General features: G+C 35.8%; 3 protein-coding genes across 3 annotated transcripts; 1 reads left to right on the plus strand and 2 right to left on the minus strand.

The window, feature by feature from the left end:
- Nucleotides 1-3,772: 3,772 nt before the first annotated feature.
- LOC113349125 (protein RFT1 homolog) lies at nucleotides 3,773-10,691 on the minus strand. The gene is made up of 16 exons (XM_026593043.1): nucleotides 10,561-10,691; nucleotides 9,740-9,842; nucleotides 9,547-9,626; nucleotides 9,273-9,367; nucleotides 8,922-9,082; nucleotides 8,137-8,288; nucleotides 7,375-7,493; nucleotides 6,645-6,808; nucleotides 6,475-6,549; nucleotides 6,103-6,174; nucleotides 5,405-5,542; nucleotides 5,147-5,302; nucleotides 4,868-4,920; nucleotides 4,601-4,782; nucleotides 4,385-4,457; nucleotides 3,773-4,164 (listed from the first exon to the last, which is right to left on the minus strand). Exons 2-15 carry the CDS (start codon nucleotides 9,819-9,821, stop codon nucleotides 4,397-4,399), a joined length of 1,590 nt encoding a protein of 529 aa, XP_026448828.1. The 5' UTR covers nucleotides 9,822-9,842; nucleotides 10,561-10,691; the 3' UTR covers nucleotides 3,773-4,164; nucleotides 4,385-4,396.
- A 506-nt stretch (nucleotides 10,692-11,197) lies between these two features.
- Nucleotides 11,198-14,524, plus strand: LOC113349126 (3-isopropylmalate dehydratase small subunit 3-like). The gene is made up of 2 exons (XM_026593044.1): nucleotides 11,198-12,052; nucleotides 14,224-14,524. The coding sequence occupies exon 1, from the start codon at nucleotides 11,260-11,262 to the stop codon at nucleotides 12,049-12,051; it is 792 nt and encodes a 263-aa protein (XP_026448829.1). The 5' UTR covers nucleotides 11,198-11,259; the 3' UTR covers nucleotide 12,052; nucleotides 14,224-14,524.
- Nucleotides 14,525-15,336: 812 nt separating this feature from the next.
- Nucleotides 15,337-17,205, minus strand: LOC113349124 (probable inorganic phosphate transporter 1-3). The gene has a single exon (XM_026593042.1). The coding sequence runs from the start codon at nucleotides 17,102-17,104 to the stop codon at nucleotides 15,491-15,493; it is 1,614 nt and encodes a 537-aa protein (XP_026448827.1). The 5' UTR covers nucleotides 17,105-17,205; the 3' UTR covers nucleotides 15,337-15,490.
- Between the last annotated feature and the right edge of the window lie 2,377 nt (nucleotides 17,206-19,582).

Consider the following 19,582-nt stretch of genomic DNA (forward strand, 5'->3'; position numbering starts at 1 on the left):
CGTAATTCCGATATCGGTTTGGAAGCTGGTTTTTCGGTTGAGATTTAACAGGTTACGACAGGATATTCTGGCCGTTAACTGCGATTCCCATTATTACGGCTACTTACGGCTGGTAAACGCAACCGTTACTATGGTTGGTTTTGTATGTTGTTGTATTCGATCAAATTTTTGACTTTCCATTCATCAATAATGTTACCATTACATAATTTGGCTAGGCCACGTTACGTTCAATAGTTATACCCAAATGCAAAAAACTAAAACATGGAGTAATACACTTAAATAGTCAAGGTTGGTTGTAAATCTCAATAAACTCTCTTGTGATCCAATAGCATTTCTCATGCTCAAATTCTTTGCGAAGAATAGCTTGGTAACGGGCAAGATCCCAGGTGACCTAGAAAACAAATCAAAGTAAATTTAGTATTTTATTCAAAACTTACTTGATTAGAAAACATTTGCACATACTCACTCTATTGAAAAAGGACATTTCTGGACTCATCGCCTTCACCCGTACCAATTGCACTCTAAAAACTTCCATTTCTAGGTAAATCTCCTTGAACCTATCCTTTATTTGGTTCATCGATCTTCCATTTTGATTACCATCTATGGCAACAAAGACCATAAATATACGGTTCCATTGAGAATCATCATTTTCTCCCGCGTTAATGTCTTGATTTTCGTCATGCTTTCTCACCGTGAGCGTCGCTCTAACGATTGCCATATCTTCTTCGGTGGTGTACGGAGTAACCACATTTCTTTCTTTTTTTGCAACAATTGTGAGAGAGCGAGAGGGAGTGTGTTTTTGTAGAAATTCTTAGTTTCATTTTATAAAAAAAAAAAAGACCCAACGACTAGTTTTTTCAAAAACTAGCCGTTCCTCTAATAACTCAACGCATTAACTCAATGCAGTTGGAGAATTACGGCTAGAAAACATATAATATTCTGGCCGATATTAGGGGATTACGGCTTGTATTTCAATCTTTACCGGTCGTATACGGTGGTTACGTCTTAGTAGTTCCATGTTTCCAGGCCGTAAATCTGAACCTTCCCAGAAGTTTTCCAGCCGTTTTCAATGCTTCCCAGCCGTAAATGAGTTACGACCTGGTTTTTCATTGTTTCCTGGCCGAAAACCTGAACAGAAGTATCATAGATGAATTTTCGGATGTGACGCATTGAAAACGGCTGGGAAACTTCTGGAAATGTTCAAATTTACGGCCGGGAAACATGGACATACCAAGCCGTAACCCTCATACACGGCCGGGAAACATGGAAATACCAAGCCGTAACTCATATATCGGCCAGAAGATTTTATGTTTCATGGCCGTGATTCTCCAACTGCATTGAGTTAATGTGTTGAAAAAACTAGCCGCAAAAATAACCCTTCTCCAATCAAAATTTTCACACAAAACACACTCCCTCTCCATCTCTCTCTCACAATTGTTGAAAAAAAGAAAGCAGCATGGTTATTCGCTACACCACTGAAGAAGATGTTGCAATCGTCAGAGTGTGGCTGACGGTATTAAAGCATTTCGAAGATGCACTCATTTTCATAGATGAAACCTCAGAGGATTTTTGGAACCGTGTGCGAATTATTTTTGTGGCGTTAGACGGAAATCATAATGGAAGATCGATGAAACTCATTAAGAAAAGATTCGAGTGGATCTTTCCACAATTGGAAGCCTTCAAAGACGAATGGAAGCCGTAAAGATAAACAATCCCAATATGCCACGTGAACAAAGAGTAAAGTTTGTCAATAATTGACCCATCAAAAATTGTTTTCCGACTTAAAATTGTTTGTTTTTTCAGTGGTAGATGGCCAAAGCTGATTATGAGGATGTCCATGGAAAGAAGTTTGAACTTCATGGTTGCTATCATGTCTGGAAGAAAGTATCTACGCTGACTTCTTCGACTATTATAAGACCCATGTTTGCAATGTAATGATATATTTTTTAAAGTTTACGCTATGAAATATGTATTCCTTTCCGTTTCACTGAAAAATGTATGGTCTTTCCCTTCCTTGGTTCCCAAAATTGACACAATTATATAAGAATAGAGAAACATTCATTCAGACAATTACGGTTAGGAAGCAAAACACAACCCATCAGTTTGTCAACCGACGGCTGGGAAAACTTTCCAACCCAACCGACATAAACCATAACGGCTGGGAAAACTTTCCAATCCAACCTACATAAATCATAACGGCTGGGAAAATGTTGCAACCCGACCGACACAAAACTTCACGTCTGGGAAAATTTTCCAACCCGACCGATACAAAACTTCACGGCTGGGAAACTAATAGAACGGATGGGAACCTTGGGTTATGGTTAAAAAATTCCCAGCCGATTTTGAAATTTTTTCCTTATTTTCTACAAATACAGAATAATTAACGGCTAGAAAAGTCCCAATCGTGATAGCTACTTTACGAGTCCTGTTAATAGGAGGGAAAGAATGGATTTGAGGAGGGAAGGATTAAGAGGAGGGAATCATAATTAATGAGGAGGGATTGACTTTTTAAGAAAATACGAAAATGTCATTTATATCCTTGAATCTAACCTAAAATCAAGCAAATCCTTCCTGTTTTTTTTGTATATGAACCCTAATCTTTTTTTTTTTTTTTACCATTCCGGCAATAAAAGAACAAATTACAATTAGTAAATCGCAAAATCAACACCAAAGCCATGAGCATTTATATTTTGAGTGTAAAACTCCTTGTAATTGACTTGAAATGATGAAGCTTTATAATAGTTGGGAAGATTAATGTATGAAATATAAGCCGCTCCGTTATTTGAGCGAAAGGAGAAGAGATTGATGAAACCTCTAAGGCAACCATTGTGTTTCAAGAACTCAATTGCTGAACTCTAAATACTAATAAACTAATACAATTCCAACTTAATCCTGTTGGTGTCCGTTGGATTATGTGTTTTCCACCATTAATCTGTAACAAAACTATTCAAGTGATATGAAGAATCAAAATTAATATTAGGACTCCCCCGATTCCTATCTTTAGTAAAGAGCTTGCCTTGGAGGTTACAATTATGATCTCACTGGTGCTTGGAAATCATAAACTAAAATTGGAAATTCTGATTTTAGTATTCAGAGAGGGTACATAAGTTAATACCTTTTTTATTTCGATCACTCTTGAACCACTTTGGGTTCGTATCAATCTGGAAAAGATTGGTAAAGACGAGAAAGACGGGTTCTGTATCTTCTTATAACGAAGGAAGCGAACAATTTCTACTGATGGCATAATTGGTATTTTCAAAATAAATATTTCCTTTTATGTTATTTGCATTTGACTTGATATAGACCACAATTGGACCATTTTTTTACCCTCCTCAAATCCATTCTTTCCCTCTTATTAACAGGACTCCTATCTTACGGTTGAGAGTTCTTTGAGTCCCAACCGTTGCTACACATTTACGGCTAGATCGAAAAGAACTCCTAGCCATAATTCCCCAAAAACCAGTTTTCCTAAACTCTAAATTCTTCAATCTTACTTGTTAAACCAATTTATTTGCAAAATAAATGGTGGATTTTTGAATTCTTAGCATTATGGAGGATTTAATAGTGTTTGGACAGATTCATTCATCTAATCTTCAATTTGTGGTTCAACACCTTCGTAAACAATAGAATCATAACAAGAACTCTCATAGTCCAAATCGTCCTGATCATGTCATATTGAGAATAAATCTTAATAAACATTTTTGAAAATCAATGGAGATTGATAAAAAAAAAAGGTTTTGTTTGATTTTTAGGAGAAGAAGAAGAAAAAGGGTCAGAGGAATTAATTTTGGTTTTGAAATTTAATTTAGTATAATAGTGGTCAAGGGTATATTTGACTTTTTATAAGAATTAGGTCCCCCTTATCCCTCTAAGGATGCTAGATAGCATATAAAGCCCCCAAATTCCAAAAAATTCAATCCCCAATAATAGGATTCTTTTTTTAACCGTTTTTAATTAAGATTTGGAGCTAAGAGAATTGAAGAGGGCGTTGGTTGTCGAAGTTTGAGTCACGTTTTCGGTCGATTTTTTCGGTCGGCCGTTCCACCGTGACAGCGGTCATCTAGTAGAATAATGGTCACTTCTCTGATCTCTGGAATAGAAGTCATTGGCATATCCACAACATTTTCTGGTTCTTCTTCAATTCTAGGTCTTTCCAATCAAAATCTGGATATGGATAATAGTAGGATCAACAATTAAGCGAGTCAGACCAAGAGCAAACCAAATAGCAGTTGAAAATGGGCATTTAAAGAACGAGGCAACAAAAGGGGGAAGCTTTATGAGTTATAACTGCCAGATTCAAAGGCTATAAGCCTTAGTCTATAAGACAGCTGTGACCACAACCAATAAAGAGAGAGAGAAGAAACGGAGACAGAATATTGCTCACCTTCATTTTTCTTTAATCTGCATGGTCACGGAAACGAATTATCTTATTGATGAACGCCCTCTCCTGGCGATATCTACTCATGAGAAAAAAAGAAGATTAGGAGCAATTTAGGGTTAGCTTGTTACCTTACTGTAACAAAAGAAACCAATAAGAAAGAGCAGATTATAATTAGCTATTGCCAAAATTTAGTAATAGTAAGCATAGATGAATACTTACATCACAAATGAGGATATGCAGAAGCACGCAAAGCCAATGAAAAGGTGAATCAACATCGTCGACCAGAAGTTCTCTTGGTCTAAGAATATTCTCTCAGAAATCTGGGTAACAAAGCTTGAAAGAAGTAAAACTATCCAACCTGAAGGCAAGCACCTGCGAAATCTAAATTCCGATGAAGAATCCTATAGAAGAAGGAAAAAAACACCATTAATGTGTGAAAATCTAATAAATGACAATTTCAATGACATTATGGTGATGAAAATGTACCTGGAAATAACGCTTGATAAATATTGCTGAATAAGAAATTCTCAGAATCATATCTTCGGAGTCAAGTCAAGAAAACTAGTATAAGTCCTAAAGCTGGTAAATAACACTTTACGTAATAGTGAAGCGCATTAGAATTCTCGAGTGGTAACCATAAAAAAGAACCACTATCTAATACAGCCTACAACAGTAGCAGTTCAACTTTCCTAAACTGCAGTTTATGTTGTAGCTACTTCATAAGCAATGCACATAACGATAAATACGAATGTGTCGGAAGGATACTCAATGAATTAGCAAGAATTAATCCAACGGCGCCAGCTGATTGAATTAACACGACATTTAACACTACATAAATTGTGGAGAAGATAAGCAAGGAATCATTTGAACGCTTGAGTTGGTCTTCTGATGCCACTGCATGTAGAAACGCTTCAGATGTTCCTGGAGCATTTCGTAGGGAATTAAGCAAATTTGTTTCAAACCAGTAAGAATTAAGTAGAGAGAGGCATGCATCAACATAACAAAAGAGAAAGAATTACCAACCATTCATAGCTAAAACAATGATATATAGGCAATAATAACGGAGGACAGTTGGGGCTTCTCCATCACTCCATTTACTTCCATACAGCACTCTAATAAGAACATAAGAATAGCTTGGACCAAAAGCCATAAACACAAGACCTACCCGAAACACAATCGAAATATTAAGAAGGTAAATTTCAGAGAAGACATATAAGTAGAAGCAATTATACTGTGTTTGTTAAGATTTATAAAGTAACTTTACAATCTCCATTGACTAGGAGAGGAAGATACATCAGTATCGGACTAATTATATATATGGCGGAGTACAGTCCACAGACCATGAATAACAGTATTCAACATGTCATTAATAGTAAAAGACGTACTCAAATCTATTATCTGCTAGAAACAGTGAAAGAATAGGTTGAATTTAAAAAATCAGAATACACCTCCTAAAGATCTCTTCTTAGAAAATTAAGAAGAGATCTCTTCATTTTCTTAGAAACCTTACAAAACTAAGGCCACAAATACCTTCATAAGTATCCCATTTTCTTAGAAAAGGATCTCTTCATTTTCTTTAATTAGTCCTAATTTTCCTAGAGCTATCTCAGACTACATCTAAAGAGATCTTAATAGCGATATCTAGCAAACTCGAATTTGTAATCTGTGAAGTAACAAACTGAAGAATTCAAAAAACAGCACAAAAGGTGGGAAGGTCATACCGATCAGAATAACCAGCTTCAAGGCTTCTGTAAGGGAATATCGTAATTTTGAACTTTTTCGAGGGTTCTCTCCTGCAAAAAAACAAGAGACCAGGGACCAATTTCCCGTCATAGATAGATTTGTGTTATATCTCAACATTATGCTGCACTTCATCACTTTGATGAGAGAATGAAATATTGGTGGATCCAGAATACAGGATATACTTGCAAATATGAATCGAAGGTTCTAAGGAAGGGTGTTCAAGCAAAGAAAGAACGCATATAGCTCCCTAGAAGACAATAAATAAGGAACAACATTTCATAACACGTAAAATCATTGAAGATATCAAGCAATTGTAAAAGATTATGAAAAACCAGGAAGGAAAAACGCACCTGATTGAAACATTGCAAATGTGGCGTACGAACTCTCTTCGAAAGGAAGGAACACCAATCTCACCACTAAACTACCTGGATGCGTGATGAGAAAGAAATTAAGCACAGCAAAACTAAGAAATACCCAACACATTTTACTTTCACGACTCAGGATTTCTAATAATGCTTACCCAATTTATCTACAAGTCCATATACAGCTTGGTTATAGGTGGTGTCAAACCACACAAGAATCATCTTCTCTCCTTCTTGAAGGACCAATTTTCTGATGGATTGTCGAGTGAACAACATACACATCTTTGAAAGTTGCTTGTCGTAGTCCATCATACTTTTCAATCTGAACAAATTAAATTAGTCAATGACATGTCCCAAGTTACAAAAATAAATAGCAACAAACTGGCATGCCAAAGACACTATAAGAAATTTCAATGGCATATAGCATAACATTGCTCTGTCAATATTACGAAATAATTGGTTTTCATTTTGCTAGGAACTGAAATGTTTGGAAGAAAAGGCTCAAAACATTCTGATTTGTCAATGTAATAAAATGTAATTGTTCGAACATTTACAGCATTAGTTTATGCAAGCTAAAATTTTGTAGCATTCCCATGCCATTTGCTTTTCGCTACTATACATTCATATCAATGAATAGCTAGATGCACACATTCACAAATACAATATAAAATTGGATGCATTTACAACCCCATACTATATTATCACCTAATGTCTATCAACTACAAAAAGAAGTTAAATTCATTTCAATTAGTCATCTAACTGGAGCTCAAATTGACTTTCAGTTTCACCCATAGAGAAATGATTATATTGCCTGATGTGTCTATCTTATAGTTGTAAGATACTTATTTGACATACCTAATGGAGAGAGAGAGAAGAAAGAGAGGGCACCTGAAAGGTAAAAGATCGGATCTTTTAATCATGCGAAAGAGAAGAAAGTAACTCCAATAGCCCACGAATATGGAAGCACCATAAGCAGTCTGGGATAATGCAAATACAAGTGCTTTTTCCTGCAAGGTTTACAATGCATCAATAGATATTCAATCAGATTAAAGAATGTGAAAATGGACGAAAGAAATTTTAAAGTCAGGCCAATGAAAGTTGTGTGAAAACAATAATGTAGGATTCTAACTTATTCTGGACACGGAATAGATACCAATATGAATTGAATAGAAGTTGGAACTTGGAAGTATTAAAAACAAGATAAAACCTAAATACAAAATGAACACGCACATATCTAGAGAAAGAACAGCAAGACCGTTTCATTATTTTATTTGACTTCATAGGCAGTGGGAAAATTTTGCACATGACAAAAAATGTTTGGTTTTGTGTGAGGCAATACTAAATGCCTTGATCTCGGCAAAACATAGAAAGGGAACAAGTGTGGCACAATTTTGAAATTCTAGCACTGCTAAAAGCTTATACACTTCTAACTCCTCGTTTACAGGATAGATGCAAGCTACAATCAAATCAACTATTGCTTTAACAAAAATGAAGGCCTTTTTTCTCCACATAAATTAAGACATAATAAACTATCACCATGATAATGAAAAGTTCGAAAGTGGTGCTTTTTTAATATGAAACAGACTGCAGTGACAGATATATATCATAAGATAAACTTAAGCAGATGTTCTTGAACTATAGGATTTTTACCATGTTGGATTGTTTGACAATGAGAATGTAAGTCGTCGTGCAACGTAGAAGGGTTCCTATAGTTTCAACCACCAACCGCAATTTAAGGAGAAGCAAGTTCTGAGAAAGGATATACAAGGGTTCTGCCAATAGCTCCAAAACACATGCAAATCCTGCCATATAAAAATTAAATTTATTGGTCAAGGCATGGAAAAAGGTTTAAATAGAAGCAATCACATAAAATATGAAGGAGAAACATCAAACAGAGGGGCTATAAAACTTCATTACTAGGATGAATTTGCAACTCTATTTGCAGTGAACTGTTACACGCATTGCCTATTGGAGCTCAAATAAAGGTACCTTAAATTTGGGGCTGCTGTAAAACTTCTATGTGCCTGAATCCGTTCCTGCTATGTTATTTTTTAAGCTCCTTTCAGGGTGCAATCCTAAACAGAGTGGAACGGGAAAATAAGGCTTTGTACACAGAATTTTCAAAGTAATGACACTAGACGACTTGTCAATTGTTATTACTGGCATGCTTATAGGTGGTGCTATTCTGAAAAGTCAACCAAATCTGAATTTAGATTGGTTTTATGGGATTGACCAGTATTTATCACGAAAAAGTGTTCGACAAAAGAACATGAGAATCCATCTTTGGGGTGACTGAATAAGCAACAGAAAATTGGAGGAGAAACCTTGAGACAAGAATATCAGTTCAATAGAAGTAGAGTTTAAGTGTAGAGCACCAAAATATTGGAAACTGGACAGGTAGATAATATTTTCGAAGTACTGAAACCGGGTAATACCTAGGATTAGGATGGCCTGTCCATACGGGTTGTAGATGCTTAGTGCTTGCCACCAGAACACAAGTATACAGGCTGAAATTGTAACAAGTATTCCAATAGGAAAAGTGATCCATGCAACTTTCAGTAGTTTTGCAGCATTTTCTTCAGCTGATGCACCATCACTGCACAAGCATAATATGTTTCAGGTGTATACTCAAATAAATAAACAAACTCTGGTAAAGCAGTAACATTTTCTTTTGAGGTCAGATATTATATTGCCCATTTCGACTCTTAAATAAACTATCGACTACTTTTATCATGTCAAAATAAGTTCAGAAAAGACTTCAGCAATAGGATGCAAGAAGTAATCACCATCTAAGGTCTGCACGTAAACATGCTCGCCGAAATCCTTCCCGACTAAGATACAATATGCATGTGACTAAAAGATGAAACTGCACTGCATAAAGCTGCAGTTTAAAATGGAAATCAGATAGGAACAAATTACAGTACAAGATCCACAATAAGCATGAGAACAAAATAGTGAAATATTTAACAGCTATTGAATGCTATCACTGGAAAGTTCACCGAAAAGCAGAAATATGGATCAATGAAAACCCAGAAACTACTAATTTAACATTAGAATTACCGCGTAGTCTGCTTCATCGAGGTGTCTCACAATCCATGAATTAAAGATAAAGGGAATTCCCCTTGCCAATACCTGTGTGGCTAATCATCGATAAAAACCAATTAACACATAAATTTACAGGATCAGTAGAACCAAAACACTCAACTTGCGGATGAGAAATGAATTCATTTAGACGAGCACTAAACTAACTAACCCATCAAATACTTGAACGTTCGTGCAAAATTAGTACGATCACCATCTTCATTTCCTTGAGATGGCACTGGTTCTTTTGACATCTCAAGAAAATCTCCTGGAAACTAAAAACAACAGAAGAAAAGTGATGAGCTAAAGTATCATGGAAAATATTCTGGTTCTTTGATCTTTAAAGCGTTTCTAGTGCAATACTTCGATAACTAGTAATAATGTTACAAACAAATGTATATACTGGACTCTCACTTATATGTTACTAAGTCTTGGCTTCCTTTCCGTATGTAATGTTAATGCTGAGGTTGAAAGATCAATACTTGGGATAAAGGTAATTACCCTAAAGAAGTTCTCAATTGTGTTACTGTACAAGTGATGTATTATATAAAAAAAATTATCTTGATGTTGTTGTGATCACTCAATGGGTATCTATGGTGGGGGTTTATCTAATTTGTAAGGTAACAGACACCAAATTTAGGACAATTTGAGCAAATGATCAAATGTTTACTAGTCTATCCAGTTAAGCATTTCCTCAAACACTATGAACACCATCTTTAACATTAGCATAAGCATTTTTGTTTACCACATTAATGACTATAAGTAATCTATATGTATCAAATACACTATATCAGCACAGCTGACAAATAAAGAGCCATACGAAATAGGTAACTCAAGAATCCAAAATGAAACCTACAATTCTGAAAAGCGAAGATACAAATAGACAATTACAAAAGAATTTCTGATATCCAGACTGAACAATGATGGTATAAGGAACTATAAAAAAACCCTAACTTATCTATCAAATTTTGATTGACATAAGAAAAGTTGTACCTTTTGATAACTCAGCACCAAAAATTGGTTGAAAAGAAAACCAAATTTCTAATTCATAAATTCTGTTTAGTAGACGCTTTTGCTTCCAGAATTTGACGAAAGAAAAGAAAACAGAAAGTTGGTAAAAAAACTAAAAATTGGATCTTCAGTCAATAATGGGCTTTAAACCCTAAACCCGACCCGATTAAAAATTGGATCTTCAGTCATATTACGAGGGGGATAGTCCTCGAGTGATTTCGGGGGAGTTTAATGTATTTGAATCCCTAGGGATTTAGAGAGAATGTGTGAGAGTCTAGACAATTTGGGGGAGTTTGACCCTAACTCCCCAGAAATCTCTTGTTTCTTTGAAAGATTTTGTCTAAGTACAAAAACATCATGAAACTCTCTCAAACTCCCCCAAACTCCCCCAAATTGTAAACTCCCTATATCTTTAGTGTTTTATGACTAACAGGGAGTTTAAGAGATTCTAATCAAATCTCTCACCACTAACAGGGAGTTTAAGGTATTTTGAGGTAGTTTTAGAAACTCCCTGGAAATCTCTCACGACTAACGGAGATTTTAAAAAAATTTGACAAACTCCCCCACGACTAACAGGGGATTTGCCAATTACAGTGAAATACGTTAAAATCTCTCACGAGTCACGACTAACACCCTGTACATTTGTCTGGGTTTGGTGGTTGAGAGAAATAGAGAGATAGAATGGCGGCCATGACTGCAGCTTTATCATCTTCAGTAGTTACAGTTCGAAAACAAAACCCAATTCTATCATCATATTCTTATTCACAATCATTCAATCCAAATCTCAGAATCTCCAATACCAATTTCATCAAATCCCCGATCAATTTATCCCTATCCTCATCTTCATCTTCTTCACGAATTGTTCCTGTTTCTGCAAGTGCTACTGATTCTTCTGACACTTCATTCACAGCAGCAACTGCTTTTCATGGAGTTTGTTATGTACTTGGAGAAAATATAGATACAGACCAAATCATTCCAGCTGAATACCTAACGTTAGTCCCATCAAAACCCGAGGAATACAAAAAACTTGGTTCATTTGCTTTAATCGGTTTACCATCAGACCAATACCCAATCAAATTTGTTGAATCAGGTGAATTTAAATCGAAATATTCGATTATTATTGCTGGTGATAATTTCGGTTGTGGATCTTCTAGAGAACACGCTCCTGTTGCTCTTGGTGCAGCTGGTGTTACTGCTGTTGTTGCTGAATCTTATGCTAGGATTTTCTTTAGGAATTCTGTAGCTACTGGTGAAGTTTATCCATTAGAATCAGAGACTCGTCTTTGTGATGAGTGTACTACTGGGGATTTGATTACCATTGAATTGAATGAGAGTTTGTTGATTAATCATACTACTAAGAAGGAGTATAAGTTGAAGCCTATTGGTGATGCTGGTCCTGTTATTGAAGCTGGTGGGATTTTCGCTTATGCCAGAAAAGCTGGAATGATTCCTACTCTAGCTCCTTCTTCTTAAGGTAAAAATTTGCTAAACCTCGCTTTTTTTGCTTCCTGTACTTGACTTATGTTTCACGTGATATGGGGTTTTATGCAATGCCATTGGTTTTAGTATTTGATGTGTTCTTTGAATGTCATTGTTTACGAAATAAGTTGCATTTCTTGTAAGGAGGCTATATTGTTTGCATGTACAATTTTGGGGTCATTTTGTTACTTCTCTAAGAATACCAAATATTTGGATAGATAGGAAATGCAGAAAAAACTTGTCTCGTTGAACTTGTTAGACAATTGCTGAGGATTAGTGTTGCGAACCCGGTTTATGTTAGAGTTTTTGCAAATTAGCCATTGCAAATTCTTTTTCTTAGACACTGGTGAATCTAATCTTTCCTTTGTGGGTTGTTAAAATGTTTAATGCGGATACATTGTTGCTTAGGAAAACTAAAGTTAAGGTACAACAAGCTAGTGAGCACACTAGAATTGAGTGGAAGTAGGCAGAACAAACCCCACAATTGAATAACAATGGCATCTAACTGCACAGTGAACTGCCGAAACGGAGTTTGTTAGATCTAGCAGTTCAAAGTGACGTAGGTTTGAATTTTCTTCACACAATTTCAACTTTTTGTTCACTGTTACAACCAAAATTTAACAAATTTATACTAAAAACATAAACACTTCGCTAATGAATGTTGATAACAATGTCATCACTCAGTAAGAATCTACTAACGACATTTTATTGGTGGAGGCACTTTGTTGTTCTCCAATAAATAGGGAGACAAATTTGTTTATAACTAAAACTCCAAAATAGTACCACCCCTTTTGGACAGCAAAAAAAGGCCGTTACTTTTCTCTTTGCAGCTGAATTCTATATCATGGCTGCTAGAAAGAATAGTACCACCTTCCATTTGTCCCATAATTTGTTTGTAATTCCCCACTAGTCCCATCCACAAATCTGTCATTTCTTTTCCAACTCCCAAAAACTATATGTGACAGATGGTGGTTGAGCTAGTCGCTTTTCTCAACAGGTTACCAAGAGGTTGCAGATGGGGCATCATTTTTATGAACCCATTACCCATCTTATTATATACCAAAGAAAACCTAAAGATTGCTTGTAGCTAGCTTTTTCCATCATTTTACTTGATTAATTTTATACACTTGTACATAAGTTATCCTTTATGTGTCTGTCATTCTACATAAGTGCAACTTCATCAAAATCCAATACTATTTTCACAATTTCCACTTCTTTCAAGCAATCCCAATTACAACTTTTAGAATCTTAAAAGAATGACTTAAGCCCATTAACAGAAAAAGGGTACTTTGACCAGCATACTGTCACTTTTTGGTTTTTCGAGTCTGTTTCATCGTTCCCCTTATTATTGCCGTGACTTATTGGTGCAATTTTTTGCTTTTGTTATAAGCATTGGACTTGTGCTGTTAGCAATTAGGAAATTTGAGGTGTCGATTTTTTTTATAAAGTGCTGATGGTACTTGGCCACATAAATAATTTGTAGAATTCATTCATTTGAGATTATTCTACCCTTCCTACATATCTTGTCAACATGCTAGTCTGATTATTTGGATTTTGTAAAGGCATCTAGGTACCTCTCAAAAGCAAAAACCACGTGTAAAAGCTTACTTATATCTATACTATACCGCCAGATTCGAATGCGCTAACTATGTTGTGCTAAGAATTGTAGTATGTAATCATAGATACTTTTGTGTCAATTTATACTGCAATCCACTTTGGATAGATCTGTAAACATTTCTTTGCTTTGGAGCATTAAGTAGTTAGCATTTCTTCAATAAGGATAAACAACTGATGAGAGTTTGATTCCCACTATTGGAAATGTTAGTGTAATTCTCGCAACCGCCTCCCCTATGGAGATGGATGTAGGTGGGGACCCAATAAGGCACACAGATGGTGTTTGGGAAATTCTTAGCTGTTTAAAAATCTTCCAGTGACTATAAATGCAAGGATTACACTTCTTGCCAATTTTAAAAAAATCTTGTAGCTTACACAATGCTTGTTGCTTTTATATGCCAACTCAGTGTTGTTGCTTTCTGTTTTTGTCTCCCTTCTGATGGTTCGTCATGGAGGCAGCTTGAGGTTTTATTTTTATTTTTAGCAATCGAACATTTTACTTGATAATTATGACTTTAATTCAGTTTTTTGACAACTTCCTCATTTTTCCAGGGTGTTGGTTCCAATGGAAGATCAAGAAGAAGCAGAAACAAAAGTATGTTCAGGTTGGGCCTCACTGACTTGAGACAAATGAAACTTTCTGAAAGCTTGTTACTCAAATAATGATGTTGTTCTGTAGGATTCACCTGTTTGTTGAATTACAAATTAGGATTCAATCAATCTAGCTGTTTCCCTTCTATTTGAAAAGCTTAGTTAAATTTACTTTCTTAACAGTATTAGTATCATGAGTTCTCTTCCTTGATATGCAGTGTCAAAAGTGAATTGGACATGTTGATATCTGTGCTTTTTTTTCTTCTGGTAACTAAATGCATTAATACTACTAAGTAGAGGAATCTGGAACCTTAAACTCTGTTACAGGTTGCTTTAAGAAATGTCTTCCAGTCGTAAATGAATTAGCTCTAGTGATCCATTCCCCAGTTGATTTCATGACCTCCAGTTATCTCACTCCTGATAAGGGTGTTTGTACTGGCAAGATGAATTCACAAATGTCTGCCAGTCGCAAAAAGAGAACATAAAACAAACAAAGCACACCATAAAAACCACTTGGAAGAAGAAAAAAAAAAGAACAAAACAAGAACTAAAAACCCGGAAATAAACAAGATTTGAGGCCCATGAGCGTGGCCTTGCAAAACTTGGGTATCGCTAATCAAAATGAACGGATTCACTGGTATACTCTGTAGTCTTCTGAAGTTAGAGATACCGCTGCAGAGGAAAGGAACTATACTCCAGATTAGAAGGAATCCTAGTTTTCATTGTATTGAAGGGATCAAGGACACTTTTGTGTTGCTGCTTATTTCTTATTGTGTGAAGTTAGAGTAACACTGATTAGACCAGAAATCATATGATGTAAGACTACGTGAATCGTAGTTGTTAACACGTAAGTTGTAGGTGGCCGGTCATAATCAATCATATGATCATGTTAGGCTCAACTTCTTGACAATAGTACCATCTCAGGTAAAAGCCTTCGGCGCCACGCTACCGCAGTGAAGAAAGAAATAAGAGGAATCAACTCATGGTGACTATTGATACATGGATGTATACTAGTAACTTGTTAAAAAAATTTCAATATTTCATTCCAAAAATAACAAACAAATGGTTGTGCAGTACAAGGATGAAAAACATAAACTTCAAGTTGTCTCCTTTGTCTAACACGCCTTTTCTTCTTCCACACAGACAAAGGGCAATTGAGAATCACGCACTCAGATCACTTAGCAACAAAGTTCTCGTTTGCAAAGTGATTAGTCTCAAAACTAACAGATCAAACAGGCACTGATCTGTTTCCAAGTTGGGCATATTCCTTTTCTCCGTCATCTCCATCGTTCTCACCTGATAATTCCTCCAAAGATTTACCATTTGGTTCAGGTACCAGGAACGTAAACAACATGCCGATGAAGTTGATAACTCCAAGCACGATCAAGGAGTTTTTAACACCAATACCAGCAGGATATCCATGATCAGTCTTTTTTGGATCTTGATTCTGTGCGGCATACAAGAAACCAAATGCACCAATGATTGCTCCAGCTTTCCCTGCAGCCGCTGATATACCATGACATGTCGAACGCAACCTAGCTGGGAATATCTCTGCTGGGACGATGAAGGTTGTACTGTTGGGTCCAAAGTTCGCAAAAAAGAAAGTTAATGCATACATAATAACGAATCCGATCCTGTTCTCCTTTTTACTCCAGTAGTTGTAAGGAAATGCGATGGCAAACATGAAGACCGTCATGAAGAAGAAACCCATCATCTGAATTGCCCACCTCCCCATAATATCAATGAAAGCCACTGTAAACCAATACCCAGGAACAGTACTGCATAAAGCAATTAATGTTTGTGCCCTCGCGATCTTGAAAACTTCTTGACTAGCACTCATCGTTTTTGCTGGTGGAATCCACCCAATTGCAGTAAAAATATCCTTCTGGAACAAGTTTTGACTGTAAAATGCTATGTCCAGCAAGAACCAAGTACTTGTGGTTCCAAGTAAAGGAAGGCCATGTCGTTTAAGAAATTTCATTGAAAATAAACCGAAGGAATTGCTCTCATCTGTCGTCATTCTTTCTACCATTTCTGTTTCAGCTTTAATCTCCTTGTTTAAAACCTTAGACATATCGGCAGCTGCCCTTTCCGCATTTTTCTCTACAAGAGCAGTGTAACGTGCAGTTTCAGGCATCTTCATACGCCAGTAGTAGGTCAAAGCAGCTGGAATTGCACCGAAAATCACAATTATACGCCAGATATAGTCACTCTCTGGTGGAAGGGACGCAAGCGCATCAACTTGATAAGCTGGAGCAGGGAATTGTTTATCAAATATTGAAGAAACTATAATGGCCATAATTCCACCGGCTAGAATTCCTGTTCCTTGCATTGCAAAGACAGCAGCGATAAAAGCACCACGAGTTTTCTTGTTGGCGTACTCAGACATGATAGTTGCAGAAAGTGGGTAGTCACCACCAATTCCAAATCCAAGCCAGAAACGGAAGAAACATAGAGTAGCCATGACCGCTTTTGGTTGGTTTCCCAAAGAAAGACCGGACGCCACTGAACAAGTAACCATAATAAGTAGGGTAAGACCGTAGACACGCTTTCTACCCATTCGATCACCTAGCCAACCAAAGAAGAGCTGACCAGCAAGTGTGCCGACTAGAGCCACACCATTAACAGCCGCAGCAACATTTGGTGGCAAAGTTCCAGGTTTTTCTGCTCCTGGCACAGTGTAGTAAATCCTTCCGAGCAGCTTGGTGACAAGAGAGATGCAAAAGAGATCATATGCATCAGTAAAGAAACCCATACCAGCAATAACAATTGCCGTGAAATGGTACAATTGTGTTTTAGCTACATCAAGTGCTTTAAGCACTTCTAGTTGTTCCTTCACCATGACTTTCGGCTACTCTTTTTTCCCCTGTTACAGGGAGGGAGAAAAAGAGAGGCTGTTGTTGCTGAATGAAATGGAGGGAAGGTAAGAAGGCTGTAATTTCAAATGCAGTCTGATATTCCCGTTATATAGAGATCACTCTAAAAGCATATACCCTATAAAGTCATAAAGATCCCTTTTATGTCGACTATACTTCTGTTAATGTTTTAAAGCTCCTTACTCCGTTTTTTTATGTCAACTATAATGTTGTTAAACCTTCTGATTCCCTTTCATTAGTTGTAAACTCTTGGTCAGAGATTTGTATTACATCTGCATCTACAGCCATATATCCTTGACAAGGTCAGATTTTTCTATAGCAAAAGTCAATAATTAATTTGTTTAACATACCACACATATATTGGTAAATTTCTCTTTTCCCTCTTAACATTGAGGGATCGTTTGCATTGTTAAAAGTCACATTGATGTTCCTCTCATTCACTCATTGTGCAATGGATGTTCATTGGTTCCTGCCTAAGAAACCAGTACCTATGGATCCTGCCTTTTTAGTTTTTTGATTTTTATACTCTGAGTTGAATATAGAGAACCTATCTTTTCTTCTTATGGCTCATACACTATGCACTGCTAGAGACTTAGAGCGATGTTTACCCAATCTCTAGTCTACATGCCCTTCTCCATATTCAAAATTGCAAGATTATAATAAAACTACGTCAAAGCCAGAGGGGATACGGCCGATATACTTTGAGTTTTATTTAAATATCATTTTATTTTTGAAAAATTGCCAATAATATGCATTTTTAAACAAGCTTATTAGAGTGGCGGCATGGTTTATTAGAAGGGCGGCATTTTAATAGGACAAAAAGGATCATTACATGATCATTCAAGGTGTCCCTTATTAAAAATAATTGGAAATAACAAATTAACCCTCATAATTGATAACCTAGTTTAGTGATGATAATCAAGTTTAATGTTAATGATTAAATTCACTTATATTAACTCAAAATCAAAACAAAATTAGATTTTAGAGTTTAAAAAAAAAGTTTGAAGATGGTAGAGAAATTTTAACCCAAAGTGAAGGTCAATCTCAATCACTTGAAGAAATTAACCAACAAAGTGAAAACCCAATGCCTGAAAATGACCAGGTATACTTCTAAATTAGTCCCAACTAGTTCTTTGTTGCTCAAATACGTAAAAAAATTCAATTTCTTACATTCTCAGAACTAATTACGGTTGGCATTTCGCTCGTAACCAACCGTAATTCATAATTACGGTTCGTAAAAGATGAACTACCAACCGTAACTGGTTAAATTTGGGGGAAAACCCAATTGTAAAACCAGTTACGGTTGGTAAATAAAAATGGTTACCAACCGTAACTGAAGAAAATTTTCAGATATAAGAACATACGGTTGGTAATTGAACTATTACCAACCGTAACAACATCAAATTCTCCAGTTATGGTTCGTAATAGAGTTAAAATCAACCGTAGCTCACATAAACTCAGAAATTTCAATTTCAATTTTCACCTAAAACCCTAATTTCTGATAGAAATTAAACTTAAATCGAACAAAATAAACTAAAACCTAACTGGGATTTCATAATATACCTCATATAAGTCATTACACTTGATTAATTTTCGAATCGCTGATTAATCGAAGACGACGAAATTTCCAGTTTTAATGGAGGTTACAGTTGATGGAGGATAAGAGAAGATGAAGAAGATGAAAAAAAAACTTATTTGCTTTTTTCAGATTCATTAGGTTTAAAAAAAATTGATTTGATTTTGATTGATTTAAGGTGAAAAGGGTAATCTAGTTAATTTACATTCCCTTTTGGACATCCCCTAACCAACTAAAGGGACATTACTGTCACAATGCCGCCCCTCTAATAAACCATGCCGCACCTGTAATAAACTTGTTTTTAAAATCGTTTTCTTGTGGAAGTTAGACTTATGCAGCTCAAGCACGTCTTCTTGAGTAATTTATATCCTTTTCCATTTTCAACATCTCTTTTTTCATTTTTTTTAAAATTATTCTGTATTAAATTTTGTTGTTATTCGTAATTAGTTATAGTTTTTTAGAGTTAAGAATTTTTCGTCAAGAAAGAGTTAATGCAACCAATAAGACATCGATTAGTTCATAAATTTTCAAAATAAATGAATGATAATAAATGATCGCACTTGGTGTTTTTTTTTTTCCTTTTTTTGTGAAGCATATCACTCTTGATTTGTGTATAGAGAATAATATTGAAAAGAAGGAATTTTTTGTCAAGTTTATCTCGTTAAGTATCTCGAATATTATTTAAACAATGGATGTTTATAGGTCCTTAGCAATTTTAGTTCGAAATAATTTATTATTCAAGCACTATTTTTATGCCACATATATGCAACCAGGGATGGATCCAGGAATTTTCCTTTATGGTTGGTTTGAATGTAGAATTTTAAAAGTGGAATTTATGGATCCAAGAGATTTGGTAGAATTACGTTTC

Source organism: Papaver somniferum, chromosome 2, assembly GCF_003573695.1.
Source record: "Papaver somniferum cultivar HN1 chromosome 2, ASM357369v1, whole genome shotgun sequence".
Taxonomy (NCBI): domain Eukaryota; kingdom Viridiplantae; phylum Streptophyta; class Magnoliopsida; order Ranunculales; family Papaveraceae; genus Papaver; species Papaver somniferum.

What these genes read in the sequence shown, in the direction of transcription:
- LOC113349125 (XM_026593043.1), bottom strand. Translation starts at nt 9,821, where the DNA reads ATGTCAAAAGAACCAGTGCCATCTCAAGGAAATGAAGATGGTGATCGT. An exon ending in TCGATGAAGCAGACTACGCG is followed by an intron (nt 9,368 to 9,546) that starts GTAATTCTAATG and finishes TTTAAACTGCAG; the next exon opens with CTTTATGCAGTGCAGTTTCA. An exon ending in GAAGCTGGTTATTCTGATCG is followed by an intron (nt 5,543 to 6,102) that starts GTATGACCTTCC and finishes TGTTTCGGGTAG; the next exon opens with GTCTTGTGTTTATGGCTTTT.
- LOC113349126 (XM_026593044.1), top strand. Translation starts at nt 11,260, where the DNA reads ATGGCGGCCATGACTGCAGCTTTATCATCTTCAGTAGTTACAGTTCGA.
- LOC113349124 (XM_026593042.1), bottom strand. Translation starts at nt 17,104, where the DNA reads ATGGTGAAGGAACAACTAGAAGTGCTTAAAGCACTTGATGTAGCTAAA.